The sequence below is a fragment of the Bos indicus genome, chromosome 3, assembly GCF_029378745.1.
Source record: "Bos indicus isolate NIAB-ARS_2022 breed Sahiwal x Tharparkar chromosome 3, NIAB-ARS_B.indTharparkar_mat_pri_1.0, whole genome shotgun sequence".
Lineage (NCBI taxonomy): Eukaryota > Metazoa > Chordata > Mammalia > Artiodactyla > Bovidae > Bos > Bos indicus.
The window spans coordinates 12,750,286-12,768,042 of NC_091762.1; the positions used below are offsets into that span (position 1 = coordinate 12,750,286).

The following is a 17,757-nucleotide window of genomic DNA, read 5'->3' on the forward strand; positions in this document are numbered from 1 at the left end:
TTACTCTAACAAATGCAGCCCGCGCCTCCCTGCCCAGCCCCTGCTTGGCGGATGCAGGCGTCTGCGCTGCTTCTCCGCTGGGGGAGTTACTGTTGGGCTTGTAATCTGTGGGTTTTAATTATTTATTTATTTTTCCTCCCTGTTACGTTGCCCTCTGTGCTTCCAAGGCTCGCCACAGACTCGGCAGTGAGAGTGTTTCCTGGTGTTTGGAAACTTCTCTCTTTTTAAGACTCCCTTCCCGGGACGGAGCTCTGTCCCTATCTCTTTTGTCTCTTTTTTTGTCTCATATTTTTTCCTACCTCCTTTTGAAGACAATGGGCTGTTTTTCTGGGTGCCTGATGTCCTCTGCCAGCATTCAGAAGTTGTTTTGTGGAATTTACTCAGCGTTTAAATGTTCTTTTGATGAATTTGCAGGGGAGAAAGTGGTCTCCCTGTCCTATTCCTCCGCCATCTTAGGACCACCTCCCAAGAAACTGCAGAAAATTCTTAGAGAGATGGGGATATCAATAACCTCAGATATGCAGATGACACCACCCTTATGGCAGAAAGTGAAAAAGAACTGAAGAGCCTCTTGATGAAAGTGAAAGAGGAGAGCAAAAAAGTTGGCTTAAAGCTTAACATTCAGAAAACTAAGATCATAGCATCTGGTCCCATCACTCCATGGCAAATAAATGGGGGAAAATGGGCAAACTTTATTTTGGGGGGCTCCAAAATCACTGCAAAATGGTGACTGCAGCCATGAAATTAAAAGACGCCTACTCCTTGGAAGGAAAGTTATGACCAACCTAGACAGTGTATTTAAAAGCAGAGACATTACTTTACCAACAAAGATTCATCTAGTCAAAGCTATGGTTTTTCCAGTAGTCATGTATGGATGTGAGAGTTGGACTGTAAAGAAAGCTGAGTGCCGAAGAATTGATGCTTTTGAACTGTGGTGTTGGAAAAGACTCTTGAGAGTCCCCTGGACTGCAAAGAGATCCATTCAGTCCATCATAAAGGAAATCAGTCCTGAATATTCTTTGGAAGGACTGATGTTGAAGCTGAATCTCCAATACTTTGGGTACCTGATGCAAAGAGCTGACTCATTGGAAAAGACCCTGGTGCTGGGAATGATTGAAGGTGGAAGGAGAAGGGGATGACAGAGGATGAGATGGTTAGATGTCATCACCAACTCAATGGACATGAGTTTGAGTAAACTCTGGGAGTTGGTGATGGACAGGAAGGCCTGGTGTGCTGCAGTCCATGAGGTTGCAAAGAGTCGGACATGACTGAGCAACTGAACTGAATTGAACTAAAGCATTAAAGCAGAATACAATGCCCATCACGGGCAATCCACCAAGAGATTGCAAAGATAGAAAAGGATTTCTCATTCTTAGATGGCCAAGGGGATTCAGCCCATTACATCCATGTTTTCAAGATTAAAGAATAATTAGTTCTCAATCAGGAGGACTTGACAGCACCTTTTGCCACATATTTAGTGTCAGTCACTCTGTTGTGTCTGACTCTTTGAGACCCCATAGACTGCAGCCCACCTAGCTCCTCTGTCCATGGAATTCTCCAGGTAAAAATACTGGAGTGGGTATCCATTCCCTTCTCCAGAGGATCTTCCCAACCCAGGGATCAAACCCGAGTCTCCTATATTTTGGAGGATTCTTTACCTTCTGAGCCATCATGGAAATCCAATTTATCATTCTAGTTATCTTTTATCCAGAGGAGAAATAACTGTTTCATATATTTATGTTGGGGGCTTTCCAAGTGGCTCAGTGGGTAAAGAATCTGCCTTTGATGCAGGAGATGTGGGTTTGATCTCTAGATCAGGAAGATCCCCTGGAGGAGAGCATGGCAACCCATTCCAGTATTTTTGCCTGGAGAACCCCATAGACAGAGGAGCCTGCCAGGCTGCAGTCCACAGGGTCACATAGAGTCAGATACGACTGAAGCAACTTAGCTCGCACATATCTTTAGGTAAGACTGGAGTTACTATTGCATACTGGAGCAAGGTACACACCAAAGATAAACTCTTACCCTTCCATGGTAATGGGGAGTCAGGAGCCAGAGGAGCTGTCCCCCTACATGGCTGCATTTCAAAAAGATGGCTCCTTCTTGAGAAAGATGGTTCCGAGTTGTGAGACAGGCAAGAGACTTTTTAGCAATTATAAAGATTCACATATATTTGAAAGAAATTCTGAAGAAAAAAACAGAGAGAGAGAGAGTTGTTTCTCTTACTTTAAACAGGGAGAATGAAACCTCTTATTTTTAATTTGTATTTACGCTTACATTCTCCAGCTTCTGTCCATCAATAATTCAAAGATCTTAAGGCTTGATTTTATGCAGGGCCCACATTTTATTTTCATGAAAAAGTATCTTTGAGGTGTGGGGATTTAGAAGCACCTAGTTCCCAGCACTCATACCCTTTGTAGTTATTTCAGGGTAATTCCCACTTCAGACAACAGCCTGCTCATAGCAGCACTACCTACTTCTTGTTGGTAAAAATACTATTTAGACCCTTTTCTATAACTTCGGAATTGACCTCAAATTCCTACACTCCCTCCCTCTATAATCCCTCACCCCACTTTGTGGCCTTGCCAAACAAATGCTCATCTTAGAGAAATGCGTGTAACACGAAGAATGCGGGTGGGAAGGAGCCCAGGAGGAATCTACTTGAAGATGTGGCCTGTTTGAAAAGGTAAGGGGGTTGGCAAGTCTCCCATCACTGATCTCCCATGCTGAGTAGGTCCTGCTGGGGTTGCCCTCTGAAAGGCCAGTATTCTGTTGTAGACCATAGAGCAGCTGCTGACACTCTTGAGTAAGACAAACAGTCAGCAAATTTGAAACCTGGGGAAACAGCAGTCCTGCCACAGGTTCTTTCAGAGATCCTCCAAAGCCAGGTCTTCTGGTCCATTCCACACAAACCGCCCAAGTGGGAATGCAGGCACCTTCACCTCAGACTTATTTCTCTTCTCTCCAGCTACTGTACACAAATCCGTGATTTCCGTCCAGCCTCCGTGGACCACTGTCTTCCATGGAGAGAGAGTGAATCTGACTTGCAATGGATTTCACTTCTATGCACAAGAGAAATTACAAGGCTACCGTTGGTTCTCTGGGAAAGCACGTCCACGTGAAACTCCAGGAAATACCCTTGAGGTTCGTGATTCTGGACAGTACAGGTGCCAGGCCCCAGGCTCACTCCCAAGTAACCCTGTGCACTTGATCTTTTCTTCAGGTGAGAAAGTAGGTGCATTAGTGAAAACTTGGGAAGCGGTTTCAGTACATCTTAGCTCCCTGGATTTCCCAAGGAAAGTCTTCATTCTACTCTAAGCCTTGACCTTTCAGTTTCACGTCCGACCTCCCGCATTGTCTATAGGTGTTTTTCAAACTACTATTGACATCAGAGTTTAAACATCTAACATTAATCAGCAGACATCTTGCACACTTACATAATTAAAGGAAGGAGTTAGTTTTAGGGGATTCAGAAGTGAAGCTGTCTTAGGTCTTGTCTTTAATGACATTGTAGCCTCCTTTGGGAGAAATTGCATCTACATGAATGTGCTGAGCACAAAACAGAAAGTAAAAAGTGCCATAAAACAAGAATTCAGAGGTGGGAAATCTCCAGCCTCAGGCCTCATGTCCTCACCTGTCTTAGGATTTGTCCCTTCTCCACTACTTTCCTATCTAACTGGCACACATATCTCTTCATCCAGTTTTTCCTATTCTAAAGATCTTCATTTAGAGCAGTGGTCCCCAACCTTTTTGGCACCAGGGACCATTTCAGTGGAAGATAACTCTTCCACGGAGTAGGGAGTAAGGGGATGGTTTTGGGATGATTCAAGTGCAGTAGGGTTCATGCTCCTATGAGAATCTAATGGTGCTGCTGCTCTGACAGGAAGCGGATCTCAGGTGGTGATGTGAGTGATGAGGAGCAACTGTAAATACAGGTGAAGCTTCGCTTGCTTGCCTGCTGTTCACCTCCTGCTGTGCAGCCTGGTTCCTAACAGGCCACTGTCCGTGGTCTGGGTGTTGAGGACCCCTGGTTTGATCACTCCCCAGGCATTGGTCAGTAGGAGCAGGTATTCACTGCTGTCATCTCAGAGAGAAAGTGTAGAACTTGTCTCTAATCAGAATCTGTAGAGCATGGGAGGTTCATGAGCGGACCACATTCACTGTATCTTGACCCTGGATTTGTGTCTATGACCACAAACCCTCTGCCTAGTGCACTTCAATGCACTGTAACACTTTCTAATGTATTTCTCCAAAGACATCTTTGATAACTCCTGTTATCTAGTCAGTAGGTTGGTGCTGATCTTTGCTGTATTCAACGATATCAGATATTTTGGTCACGTCTCTCAGCTTTTCCTCTCCATGTTAGAATCCTTTTATTTTTGAATCTGTCCTTGAATGATTAAATAGATGTGTCTAGGATTTATTTAGGAATTGTATCTGAAGCAAGTCACACTGATTTGGAAGATGAATGAGCTTGGATCAGAAGACTAAATCCTGGGGAAGGAAAAGGAAGAAAAGAAAAACTCTGAAATTCAGGAGACTCAGAGGAAAGAGTGCCTGAATGACAGTGTCTTATCTCTGTGTGATTTCCAGCCTCCCTCATCCTCCAGGCGCCATATTCTGTGTTTGAAGGTGATGAGCTGGTTCTGAGATGCCAGAAAAGGGGGAGAGAGAAACTGGCTGTTGTGAAGTATACTTGGAATCGAAAAATTATTTCTGGTACTGATGAAAGCTTTGATCTTTTGATACCGAAAGCAAGTTTAAATAACAGTGGCTGTTACCAGTGCGTTGGATTCTTGGAAAATGCTTATGTATTGAGAACAAGTCAGACAAATATTCAAATTCAAGGTAAACCCTTCATTTCATACACATTTCCTAATCAGTGTCAGGGTGGGATAAACTGGGCACCTGAGTGGGGATCTATATGAGTAGTTTTTCTGTTTGTTTACTGATTATTTTTGGTGTGCCTCATGGCTTGTGGGATTTTCTTAGTTCCCTGATCAGGATTGAAACAAGGCTCTCGGCAGTTGAAAGCACACTGCCCTTACAACTAGACCTCCAGGAAATTCCCTATATAAGTTGATACCTTAGCAAATGTTGGATAAATTTGTGACCTAAGTCCTCTAAGAGGTAGAGAAAGTGGAGTAATTTAACTTAAAGAGTCCTGGGAAAGATAAATGTAATAGAGGGGCCAATAAGTTTGTCCTGTTGGATGTCTGACGTTTTCTGGAACCAAGAATCCAAGCCGGCCTCATACTGAGAGCTTGGTTTCCCTCTTCTCTCTAGAACTATTTTCACGTCCAAAGCTGGAAGTCACAGATTCCCAGCCTATAGAGGGGAAGCCTGTAAACCTGAGCTGCGGGACACGGCTCCCGCTGGAGCGGCCAGACACTCGGCTTCACTTTGTGTTCTTGAGAGACGACGGGGTCATGATCTCGAACTGGAGTGGGTCTCCGGACCTCCAGATCACAGCCATTTGGAGAGAGGACTCAGGATCATACTCGTGTGGTGCTGAAACACTGACTGGTGGCATCCACAAACGCAGCCTCCCACTTCAGATTGATGTGCAGAGTGAGTATTGGAGGGCCAGGTGGTGATGTCTCCCCTGGCTGCTCCGTCTGGCCCTGTGGGGGCCCAGCACAGATGGATTTTGTCAGCCTGACAGAGGCTCCAGGCTTAGATCTCATGAGAAGTGAGGTACTGTAATAAAAGAAATACAGGATTTTGCTTCCATCTATATTTCTCTAAAAACTTAGCGTTTCTTTAAAATTCCAGCACCTTGAAATGACAGAGGTGATTCATGGAGGTAGATACAGATTTGGGGAAAACAAAATGAAAACATGAAGCTAAATGCTTTGCTACTGAATCAACAGATTCTAGGATGTCAGGTCTTTGGGGAAACTGTTTAGAAAACACATAACCACAGAGATGGACCTCAACTGGTAACAATAAACAGTGTGATGTGTAAAATGGAAAAGGAGGACATACATACTTAGAAAGATAAATATAGCAAATATTGGCTTGTCTTAAGTACCAAAGAAGGACTGGTGGAAAAGGATGTAGTCTAGGCCAATGTAATGATAGCGACTATTGCTATTATCTCTGTGGGATCAAAATAATGCAGACTAATAACTAGGACATGACATAAAACCCAAATACTTTTCCAAGGAGAGTCAATTTTTCTCTCCTGGAGCCCGTGTATCAGGATGAAAAGGTTGTTACATTTAGTGATGCTCTAGGTCTGAAATCTGCAATCTCTGGGCTACAGTGCTAGCACCTGCAGAAGAGTATATCTTCAAGTCCCATAAAAGTGCCCCTGTCCAACATCCCAGCCCCATCCTCCTCCCATCATGCCCTCACCTGTTGTCCTGTGTTCACACAGGAATCCCTGTGTCTGGAGTGCTCCTGGAAACCCAGCCCCAAGAAGACGAGGTGATTGAAGGGGAGACGCTGGTCCTTGTCTGCTCTGTGGCCAAAGGCACTGGGAACACCACATTCTCTTGGCACAGAGAGGACACGAGGGAGAGTCTGGGGCAGAAAAGCCAGCGCTCCCAGAGAGCAGAGCTGGAGATCCCTGTTATCGGGGAAAGCCATGCCAGGAGCTACTACTGCACAGCTGACAATGGCTACGGCCTCATCCAGAGCGAGGCAGTGAACGTCACTGTGAGAAGTAAGGTTTAATCCCCATTGATCTTATTTATTCTCATATTTCTCAAATTAGGGGTGGACATAGCCAACTATCTTTATGATTCTCCTTTTTAAATTTCATTTCCACTTTGCCATCTTCCAAGGTGATAGACACTTTCTTCCATTAAATATCAATAAATCAAGTTGTAAGGAGGTACTCCAGTGAGCTAATGCTGTCCAGGAACCATTTCACCCCTTGGGGATGATTTTGTGTGTTTTTATGCTGATCCATTGTTTTGTTGCTCTCCAAGAACAGCCTCATGTCATTAGTAGTGTTTTAGGGTAGGGCGTAGCTCCACCATCCTAAGTGTCAACTATACTCTCCTTTCAGTAAATCATCCCACAGGACCAAAGATCTAAGGCATAATTTTACTCTGTTACTGAGGGTCTAAGAGTATCTTAGTACCAAATCGCATGCAAGTTATGAATTACAAGTACCAAGAGTGAATATGGAGCCCCTAAATGTCCATAGAGGAGATAAGCCTTCCTTTGCGATTGCATAGTCCTAGCTTATATCTCTCTCTCCATTCATCTATCTCCAAGGAGTCATATAAAGTCAAGCCAGGTTTCCACTCAGCCACTGTGGCACTGAAGAAATGATTCCTATGGGGCTTCAATGCAGCCTCTATTTCAGGTTCATTTGCATCCTGGGTTAACTACGGGAAAGCAAAGATTTTCCTGCTTTCCTTTATATTTAAACCCCTTAAAAGAGTTATCTCTACTCACTGTCTTCACTTCTATTTTCTTTCAGACTCATCACTATCAGGCTTTCCTCACTCTAATAGGTACTATTATACCTATTCATCAGATGCTCCTTTTAAGTTTTTGTTACTGGACCTTCATCACATTTTCCCCTGGAGTAGGAAATGGCACTGCACTCTGGTATTCTTGCCTGGAAAATCCCATGGGCAGAGGATCTTGGTGGGCTATAGCCCATGAGCCAGGCGTCATTCTAGATCTTCCACTTTGAATCTACCTGCAAGTCTGATAGCTCTGCCTTCAAAATACCCCCAGAATATGACTAATTCCCACCAAGTCCACTCCTACCACCTGATCCAAGCCACCTGGATGATTGCAATAATACTGTTCTTCTGCTTCATCTGTGGTTCTACACAGCCTGTTCTCAACACGGCATCAGGAGGAACTCTAAGCTGTAAATCAGATCATGTTTCTCTTTTGCCCATGGCTTCCTATCTCCTTCAGAGAGAGAACCAATGTCCTCTCAACATTCCTCTGGGTCCTGGTGATCTGTTGGTCCTACTACTGTGACCTAATGGCTCACCACTCCCCTTCTCCACCTGAGCCACCAGGGCCTCCTGTCTCTTCTTCAAAGCTTTCAGTCACATTCCACCACAGGGCCTTTGCAATGCTTTTCCCTGATATCCTCATGCTCATTCCCTTGCTTCCTTCAGAACTCTACTCACCTTCTCAATGAGATCTTCCCAGCCATACTATGCAATGTAGCAGCTCTTCACCAAGCCCTCCCTCTCCTGGTCCTTCTTGATTCTTCCTTGCAGCATGTGTCAGCAATTACCATACCATGTAGTCTTTTCTGTCTCCTTTCACATCTCCCATGAGGGCTTCCCTGGTAGCTAGATGGTAAAGAACCCACCTGCAATGCAGGAGACTGGGTTCGGTCTCTGAGTTGGGAAGATCCCTTGAAGATGGGAATGGCAACCCATACCAGTATTCTTGTCTGGAGAATCCCCAAGGACAGAGAGCCTGGTGGGATATAGTTCATGGGGCCACAAAGAGTCAGACATGACTGAGTGACTGACACTTTCAACAATTCCACACCTCCCATAGTAGCTTCATGAAGGTAGATCTCTATTTTGACCATTTGTTATCACAAGTGCCTATTCTACTGATAGCTCATAATAAGCATTCAGTAAATATTTGCTGAGTGAATATATTTTGCATATATCACTTTTGCTTATCATAGTAATAATCCTAGAAATGAAAGAGATCATTATCTTCATTCTACAGAAAAAGAGAGTGAAACTCAAAAAAGTTGGCTGATTTGCATTAGGTCACAAAGCTTCTACCTAGCAGCCTGGATTTGAACCTCAATACAATCTTTTAGCTCAGAGAGAGAAACCATTGTCAAAGTTTTTTGAAGAAGTACCACTATCCACCAAGCTAAATAAGCAGAGAACTGTGCTATTTATATAAAACCAGTCAGCCCTGACTGAGCCATAAACCTAAACAGTTCGGTTAGTGGCTCTGGCAAGGGGTTGCTATGCTAATGGCACAGCTGCTCTACAATTTTCCCTTCAACTCCCTCAGGGCATGTCCCGTGATCAAGCAGGGCCTTCCCAGGTCAGGGGAACTGCCATGTCTTCCCCCAAATAGATGCCACAGGAGGGTCTGCATCTCATCCTCAAAATTTCTTGAACAGTAATATTGGGTGTAATTCCCAGCAGAGAAGGGCAGAGACTAAGCCTGAAACACCATTAAAATTACATTTCAAGAATCAGGTGGGCGAAGGGAAAAAGAGATTAGCAAAGTTGAAAGCTGCCCAAAGACACCCTCTGAAGAGTCTTGAACGCCCTAGAATCCAGAGTGACACTGAGGGTAGGAACATTGCTTCTCCAGGAAGGCTTTTCTTTGCTAATTGATTTTCTTTTAACTTTGATTGTAGTATAGTTGATTTACAATGTTGTGTTAGTTTCAGGTGTATGGCAAAATGAATCTGCTATACATATACATATATCAATTCTTTTTGAGATTCTTTCCCCATATAGGTCATTATGGAGTATTGAGCTATATATATGGAGTATTGAGCTATATCTTGTGTTATATAGGATTTCCTGGTGGCCCAAATGGTAAAGAATCCACCTGCAATACAGAAGACCCAGGTTTGATCTCTGTACTAGGAAGATCCCCTGGAGAAGGGAATGGCAACCCACTCTAGTATTCTTGCCTGGAAAATTCCATGGACACATGAGCCTGGAGGGCTACAGTCCATGGGGTTGTGAGAGTCAAACACAACTGAGCAACCAACTATTACCCTGTGCTATACAGTAGGTCCTTATTAGTGATCTGTTTTGTATGTAGTAGTGTATGTATGGGAAGGCATGGCAACCCACTCCAGTATTCTTGCCTGGTGAATCTCCATGGACAGAGGAACTTGGTGGGCTCCAGTCCACAGGGTCACAAAGAGTCAGACACGACTGAAGCAACTTAGCATGCATGCACAGTGTGCATACATCAATCCCAATCTCCTAATTTATCCCTTAGTAACCATAAGTTTGTTTTGTATGCTTGTGTTTAGTCGCTCAGTCATGTTCAACTCTGCAATTCCATGGACCATAGCCCACCAGGCTCCTCTGTCCATGGGATTCTCCAGGCAAGAATACTGGAGTGGATAGCCATTCTCTTCTCAAGGGGATCTCCCAGACCCAGGGATCAAACCCGGAACTCCTGCACTGAAGGCAGATGCGTTACCATCTGAGCCACCAGGGGAGCCCAAGTTTGTTTTCCGCCTCTCTAACTATTTCTGTTTTGCAGATAAGTTCATTCGTACCCTTTTTTCCTCAGACTCCACATATAAATGGTATCATGTGATATTTGTTTTTCTCTGTTTGATTTACTGCACTCAATATGAATCCACAAAGACTCTTATACTGAAAATTTTACTTACAATCCCTGAAAAAGAATAATTGTGAATCTGTTGGTAATTCACACCTATAGGTAAAATTTCTCATCTTTCCTTTTGAATTTTAAGGTCAGTAGAATGAATCAGCATCCTCTGATACAGGCAGTGAACTGGTTCCTTCACACATGTAATTTCATTTTACTCTCACAACTGTTCTGCAAGGAAACAGATGATCTCAGAGTGTAAGCAGATTTCGAGGATTCAGTTGATATGCAACAGAACCAGAATGTCTTCTTTTTAATTTGTGGACTTCCTGCAAAATCTCTGTGATTAGAAATGTCATATAGCATAGCAAATAGCATAGCAGGATAGAAACTCTGAGGTAGCCTGGAGCACTAGTGCCAAGGTAGGCTGTCTTAGCTTGCATTTCTGTAACAAGATATGGTAGACAGGGTGACTTTAAGAGCAGGAGTTTATTTCTTACAGTTTCAGAGGCTGGAAGTCTGAGATCAGGACTGAAATCAGGATGCTGGCATGATTAGTTTCTGGAGAGATGCCTCTTCCTGGTCTGCAGACTTCTGCCCTCTAGCTGTGTCCTCATGAGACAGAGTTGGGGAGAGAGTGAGAGAGATCTCTGGAATCTCTTCTTTTAAGGGCCCCAATCCCATCAATAAACTGTGGAAAATTCTGAAAGAGATGGGAATACCAGACCACCTGACCTGCCTCTTGAGAAACCTATATGCAGGTCAGGAAGCAACAGTTAGAACTGGACATGGAACAACAGATTGGTTCCAAATAGGAAAAGGAGTACATCAAGGCCGTATATTGTCACCCTGCTTATTTAACTTATATGCAGAATACATCATGAGAAATGCTGGGCTGGAAGAACATGCTGGAATCAAGATTGCCAGGAGAAATATCAATAGCCACAGATATGCAGATAACACCACCCTTATGGCAGAGAGTGAAGAGGAACTAAAAAGCCTCTTGATGAAGGTGAAAGTGGAGAGTGAAAAAGTTGGCTTACAGAAAACTAAAACATTCAGAAAACTAAGATCATAGCATCTAGTCCCATCACTTCATGGGAAATAGATGGGGAAACAGTGGAAACAGTGTCAGACTTATTTTTTGGGGCTCCAAAATCATTGCAGATGGTGATTGCAGCCATGAAATTAAAAGACGCTTACTCCTTGGAAGGAAAGTTAAGACCAACTTAGATGGCATATTCAAAAGCAGAGACATTACTTTGTCAACAAAGGTCCATCTAGTCAAGGCTATGGCTTTTCCAGTGGTGATGTGTGGATGTGAGAGTTGGACTGTGAAGAAAGCTGAGTGTTGAAGAATTGATGCTTTTGAACTGTGGTGTTGGAGAAGACTCTTGAGAGTCCCTTGGACTGCAAGGAGATCCAACCAGGGCATTCTAAAGGAGATCAGTCCTGGGTGTTCATTGGAAGGACTGATGCAAAAGCTGAAACTCCAATACTTTGGCCACCTCATGTGAAGAGTTGACTCACTGGAAAAGGCTCTGATGCTGGGAGGGATTGGGGGAAGGAGGAGGAGGGAACGACAGAGGATGAGATGGCTGGATGGCATCACCGACTCGGTGGACATGAGTTTGAGTGAACTCCGCGAGTTGGTGATTGATAGGGAGGCCTGGCATGCTGTGATTCATGGGGTTGCAAACAGTCGGACACGACTAAGCGACTGAACTGAACTGAACTGAATCCTAGCATGAAGGACCATTCTCACGGCCTCATCTAAACCTGAGTTTTAGGCACCATCAAAGGCACCATCTCCAAAGGCACCATCTCCAAAGCCATCACACTAGGGTTAGAATCACTTCAGTTTATGAATTTTGGTGGAACACAATTCAGTCCATAGAATGGGCTGAAGTTGGCTAAGGTAGTGCTGTGTGCATGCTCAGTTGTGTCCGACTCTTTGTGACCCCAAGGACTGTAGCTCACTAGGTTCTGCTGTCCAGGGAATAGTCCAGGCAAGAATACTGGAGTGGGCTGCCATTTCTTACTCCAGGGAGTCTTCCCGACCCAGGGATTGAACCCGAGCCCCTTGCATCTCCTGCGTTGGCAGATAGATTCTTTACCATTGTGCCACCTGATGCTGTGTGAGTGAGCCTAATGTGTGAGAGTGTCCCTGAAACTGGTCAAAGGGCCATGAAATTTCTGAGGGTCTAGGGCATTAGAAAAGACCCTGATGCTGGGAAAGATTGAAGGTAGAAGGAGAAGGGGATGACAGATGATGAGATGATTGGATGGCATCACCAACTCGATGGATGTGATTTTGAGCAAGCTCCGGGAGTTGGTGATGGACAGGGAAGCCTAGCGTGCTGCAGTCCATGGGGTTGCAAAGAGTCAGACATGACTGAGCAACTGTACTGAACTGAGGGCATAATGTAAGGGCAATGAATAAGAGATAATACTTACATAGACATAGCACTTATCATATGTTAAAAAAAAAAGTGAAGTCACTCAGTCGTGTCCGACTCTTTGTGACCCCATGAACTGTAGCCTCCCAGAATCCTCCGTCCATGAGATTTTCCAGGCAAGAGTACTGGAGTGGGTTGCCATTTCCTTCTCCAGGGGATCTTCCCGACCCAGGGATCGAACCTGGGTCTCCCACATTGTAGGCAGACACTTTACCATCTGAGCCACCAGGGAAGTCCTATCATATGTTAAGAACCATTCAAAGCACTTTATTAACTCATTTTTATCCACCAACAATAGTACTGCTATAGTTACCGTTATCTCCATTTTACAGATAAGAAAACTGACAAACAGGGAAGATTAAATAAAGGTTGCTGGCCACACAGGTAGTAAAAAGAGGAATGTCTCTAACCTAACAGCCTGATTTTAGAGGTTATGCCTTCCTTTTTGTTGCTATTCCACTTATAGTGAGATATAATTGAAATACAACATCATGTAAGTTTACAGTATACAATAAAGTGATTTGCTGCATGTATATATTTCAAATTTATTACCACAAAAAAGTTAGTTAACACATCCATCACCTTACACAGTTGGAATTTTGTGAGTGTATGTGTGATAAGAACATTTATAATCTACTATCTTCAGTTCACTTCAGTTGCTCAGTCATGTCTGACTCTTTGTGACCCCATGGACTGCAGTACACTCGGCCTCCCTGTCCATAACCAACTCCCAGAGTTTACTCAAATTCATGTCCATTGAGTCAGTGATGCTACCCAACCATCTCATCCTCTGTCATCCCCTTCTCTTCCCGCCTTCAATCTTTCCCAGCATCCGGGTCATTTCAAATGAGTCAGCTCTTCGCATCAGGTGGCCAAAGTATTGGAGTTTCAGCTTCAACATCAGTCCTTCCAATGAATATTCAGGACTGATTTCCTTTAGTACGGACTGGTTGGATCTCCTTGCAGTCCAAGGGACTCTCAAGACTCTTCTCCAACTCCACAGGTCAAAAGTATCAATTCTTCAGCACTCAGCTTTCTTTATAGTCCAACTCTCACATTCATACATGACTACTGGAAAAACCATAGCCTTGACCAGATGGACCTTTGTTGGCAAAGTAATGTCTCTGCTTTTTAATATGCTGTCTAGGTTGGTCTATCTTAGCAATTTTCAAATATATTTACAATATATTCTTAGCTATAATCACCATTGTATATATCACATCCTCCAAACTTACTCATTTTATAACTGGAAGTTTGTATCCTTTGACCACCTTCACCCATTTCTCCCACCCTCCAGCCCCTACCCTTGGCAACCACCAATTCATTCTCTGTTTTTGTGTTTCTTTTTTTTGAAAGAGTCTATATGTAAGTGAGATCATAAAATATTTGTCTTGCCCTCTGACTTGTTGCACTTACCATAATACCCTCAGGCTCCATACATGTTGTTGCAAATGGCAGAACTTTCTTTTTTATAGCTGTATAATAGTCTATCATATTCACATTCCATCATAATTGAATAGTGTGTGTTTGTTGTCGTTTAGTTGCTAAGTCATGTCTGACTCTTTTGTGACCCCATGGAGTGTAGCATACCACGCTCCTCTGTCCATGGGATTTCCCAGGCAAGAATACTGGAGTGGGTTGCCATTTCCTTCTGTAGGGGATCTTCCTGACCTAGAATCGAACGTGTGTCTCCAGCGTTGGCTTGTGCTTTGTCACTCAGTCGTGTCTGACTCTTTGTGACAAGTTGGACTGTAGCCCTGCATTGGCAGGGGGATTTTTTACCACTGAGCCACCAGGGAAACCCTACCGGGGTCCAGCCCCGGTTGGATCCAGGGATTCCCTCAGGAGGACGGCGTTGGCGAAAGGATAGCAAAGCGGAGAGAACAGAGGCTTGATCTAACTGGTTTATGCAGAAAGCCAATAAAATTCGTGACACCAAACTTGCTTTGACCATGGAGGCCACAGGCGCCGTCTCAAATAGCTGAAGGTGCCCCGCCTTAGGCACCTTCTTGAGTGGGTCTTAGAAGCCCAGGCAGTTAAGTGGTCTCAGAGGGCCCCCACGCTCCAAATTAGTCATCCTGAAGGAAGAACAGAAAAGAAAAGGAGAGAAAAGGAAACAAGAACGACACAGGGAGACCAAGCCTGATGAGCAAGGCCCATAGCTTTATTTTCAAAAGGAGCTTTTATACCCTAAGTTGTACATAGAAGATAATAGGGGGTGCAAAGTCATGCAAGGTCAGCAGTCCTTGACCCTTATCGAAACCAGGCTTTCTTTCTGCACACTTATCATATACAAAGGCTTTAGGTGATTTACATCATCTTCTGGTCAGGAGACCTGTTAACATTCTTCTTCTGATAAAGATTAGTCAACCAGAAAAACTTATTTTCTCCAGAGGTGATTTTTCTTAAGGTTTGGCGCCACTCCCTGAAAGCACTAGGTAGAGTCGCATTCCTATAGGGCAAAGGTGCAGTGGGGGATAATCAAGGGAAGAATTTATTAGCTCAAGGGTCTAAGGTTATTATTAACATTAAAGCTTTTACTTATTTTTCTATATACCAACTATGTTAATCAATACACTCCCAGGGACACAGTGGATAAGGGATATGGAAACTTGGCAGCAAGCATTAGCTCAACAAAGAAATCCTCTACTAGTTCTATTCTAACAATTTTAACTCTCTGAGAAGCTCTGAATTGTTAAAATATCTTAAGCTTCCTGTGCCTCTTATGGTTGGGAGGTTGTGAACAATCACATGCATAGCTGTAAGAGTTCAGAAACCTGTCAGGCAAGTTAGAAAGCTTTCTGAGGGATTTGAATTGGAGCACACCTATTATACCCTGGAGACTTATTAACTAGAGCTCTAAGTTGGTTTTCTTACAGAGAAAGGTGGTCAGGGATAGCCCTCCATAAATGTCAGAGGAGTAGGTGAAAGTCATAAAATAGTTAAACAGACAGATTCTTGTTTTGGGGTAGACGCTCAGGCAGGTCCAGGGGGGCCCCTTGAGTCCTGATTCACCTTTGCCTTCAGGGCCTCTCCACATGACCTTTGTCATGGGTGGGAACTCCCGTGCTGGCTCCCAGCATCTCCCCCTGTTTTATTTCTTAAGACAGCCAGATGCAATTCAGTCGCGAGCACTTTCTGTATCTATGCATACATCAATGATATTTAGGTTGCACATATCTTGGTTATTGTAAATAATATGGTGGTAAATATGGGGATGCAGATATCTCTTTGAGATAGTAATTCTGTTTTCTTTGGATATATACCCAGAAGTGGGACTGCTAGATCATATAATAGTTCTTTTTTTCTTTTTTTAATTTTCTAGGAGTCTACATACTGCTTTTCACTGTGACTGCACCAATTTACATTCTCACCAACACTGTACAAGGGTTTTCTTCTCTCCTTGTCCTTACCAACACACTTCCTGTCTCCATTTTTTTGTTGTTGTTGTTTTAGGGAATAAAGTTTATTTTGATGAAAAGTGTAAAACAAAATTAAAATTGTGTACATTAGTAACATAACTCAACATGCTTAATTTGATATAAGTGTGACACATTTTCTTGCTTTCCTATGTTTTGCTAAATCACCATAACCTTGTTGTTGTTCAGTCATTAAGTCATGTTTGATTTTGCAACCCCATGGACTGTAGCAAGCCAGGCTTCAATATCTCCCAGAGTTTGCTCAAATTCAAGTCCAGTGGGTCAGTGATGCTGTCTAATCATCTCATCCTCTACTGACCCCTTCTCCTTTTGCCTTCTGTCTTTCCCAGCATCAGGGTCTTTTCCAGTGAGTCAGCTGTTTACATCAAGTGTAAAGCTCCAAAGTATTGGAGCTTCAGCTTCAGCATCAGTCCTTTCAATGAATATTCAGGTTTGGTTTCCTTTAGGATTGGCTCTGGTTTGGTCTCCTTGCAGTCCAAGGACACCATAACCTAGACTGCTTTATTAAAATAAGGCATGTAAACTTATTCTTAACTCTTTTGCTTATGCTCTGATTTCAAACAATTTTATTAAAAAAAAGGCCATTGTAACAGGTGTGAGGTGCTACCTCACTGTGGTTTTGATTTGCATTTCCCTGATGATTAGTGATGTTGAACACGTTTTCCTGTGCCTGTTGGCATTTGCATGTCTTCTTTGTAAAAATGACTATTCAGATCTTTTGTCCATTTTAAAATTATCATTTGAAGGTTTTTTTGGCTATAGAGTTGTATGACCTCCTCATATTATTACCAAGGACTTTTCCCCTATAATTTCTCCTAGAGGTTTTATGGTTTCTGTTCTTAAAGTCTTTAATACATTTCCAGTTAATTTTTGTGAGTGGTTTAAGGTGGAGGTCCAGTTTCATTCTTTTGCATGTGAATTAGCAAGTTTCCCCAGCACCATTTATTTAGAGATTATCTTTTCCACTGAGTATTTTTGACTCCTTTGACAGATATTAGTTGATGATATATTCACAGGTTTATGTCTGGACTCTTGATTCTATTCCACTGGTTCATGTTTCTCATGTTTTTTATGCCAATGCCAATTTCTTTTGTTTGTTCAAGCTTTGTTATATTGTTTGAAATCAGGAAGTGTAGAGCCTCCGGCTTTGTTCTTTTGTTGCAGGATTGCTTTAGCTATTTGGTGTCTTTTGTTATTCCATACAATTTTTTTTTTTAATTTCTATAAAAAATGATGTTGGAATTTTGATAGGGATTGCATTAACTCTGTTTGGCTTCAATAGCTTTGAACAATATGGACATTTTAGCAATATTAATTCTTTCAATTCACCAACATGGGATTTCTTTCCATATATTTGTGTCTTCATTTGTTTAACCATATCTTATAGTTTTTAATATACAGATCTTTAATCTCTTTGATTAAATTTGCAATCAATAATAACTTTTATTGTTTTTGATGCTATTGAAAACAAGATTGTTTTCTTTATTTCTTCTTCAGATAATCCCTTGTTGTTGTATAGAGCACATCTGATTTTTGTATTGATATTGTATTCTGCAACTCTATGAATTAGTTAATTAGTTCTAACAGAT

The 17,757-nt window shown here is 42.8% G+C and overlaps 1 protein-coding gene across 1 annotated transcript in view; it reads left to right on the plus strand.

Moving 5' to 3' along the window:
* FCRL4 (Fc receptor like 4) overlaps positions 1–17,757 on the plus strand; it is a 47,093-nt gene that overhangs the window by 14,207 nt on the left and 15,129 nt on the right. The window contains exons 3-6 of the mRNA XM_070784175.1: positions 2,969–3,223; positions 4,594–4,848; positions 5,287–5,571; positions 6,383–6,670. Coding sequence (XP_070640276.1) covers positions 2,969–3,223; positions 4,594–4,848; positions 5,287–5,571; positions 6,383–6,670 — 1,083 coding nt within the window. The remainder of the gene's footprint in view (positions 1–2,968; positions 3,224–4,593; positions 4,849–5,286; positions 5,572–6,382; positions 6,671–17,757) is intronic.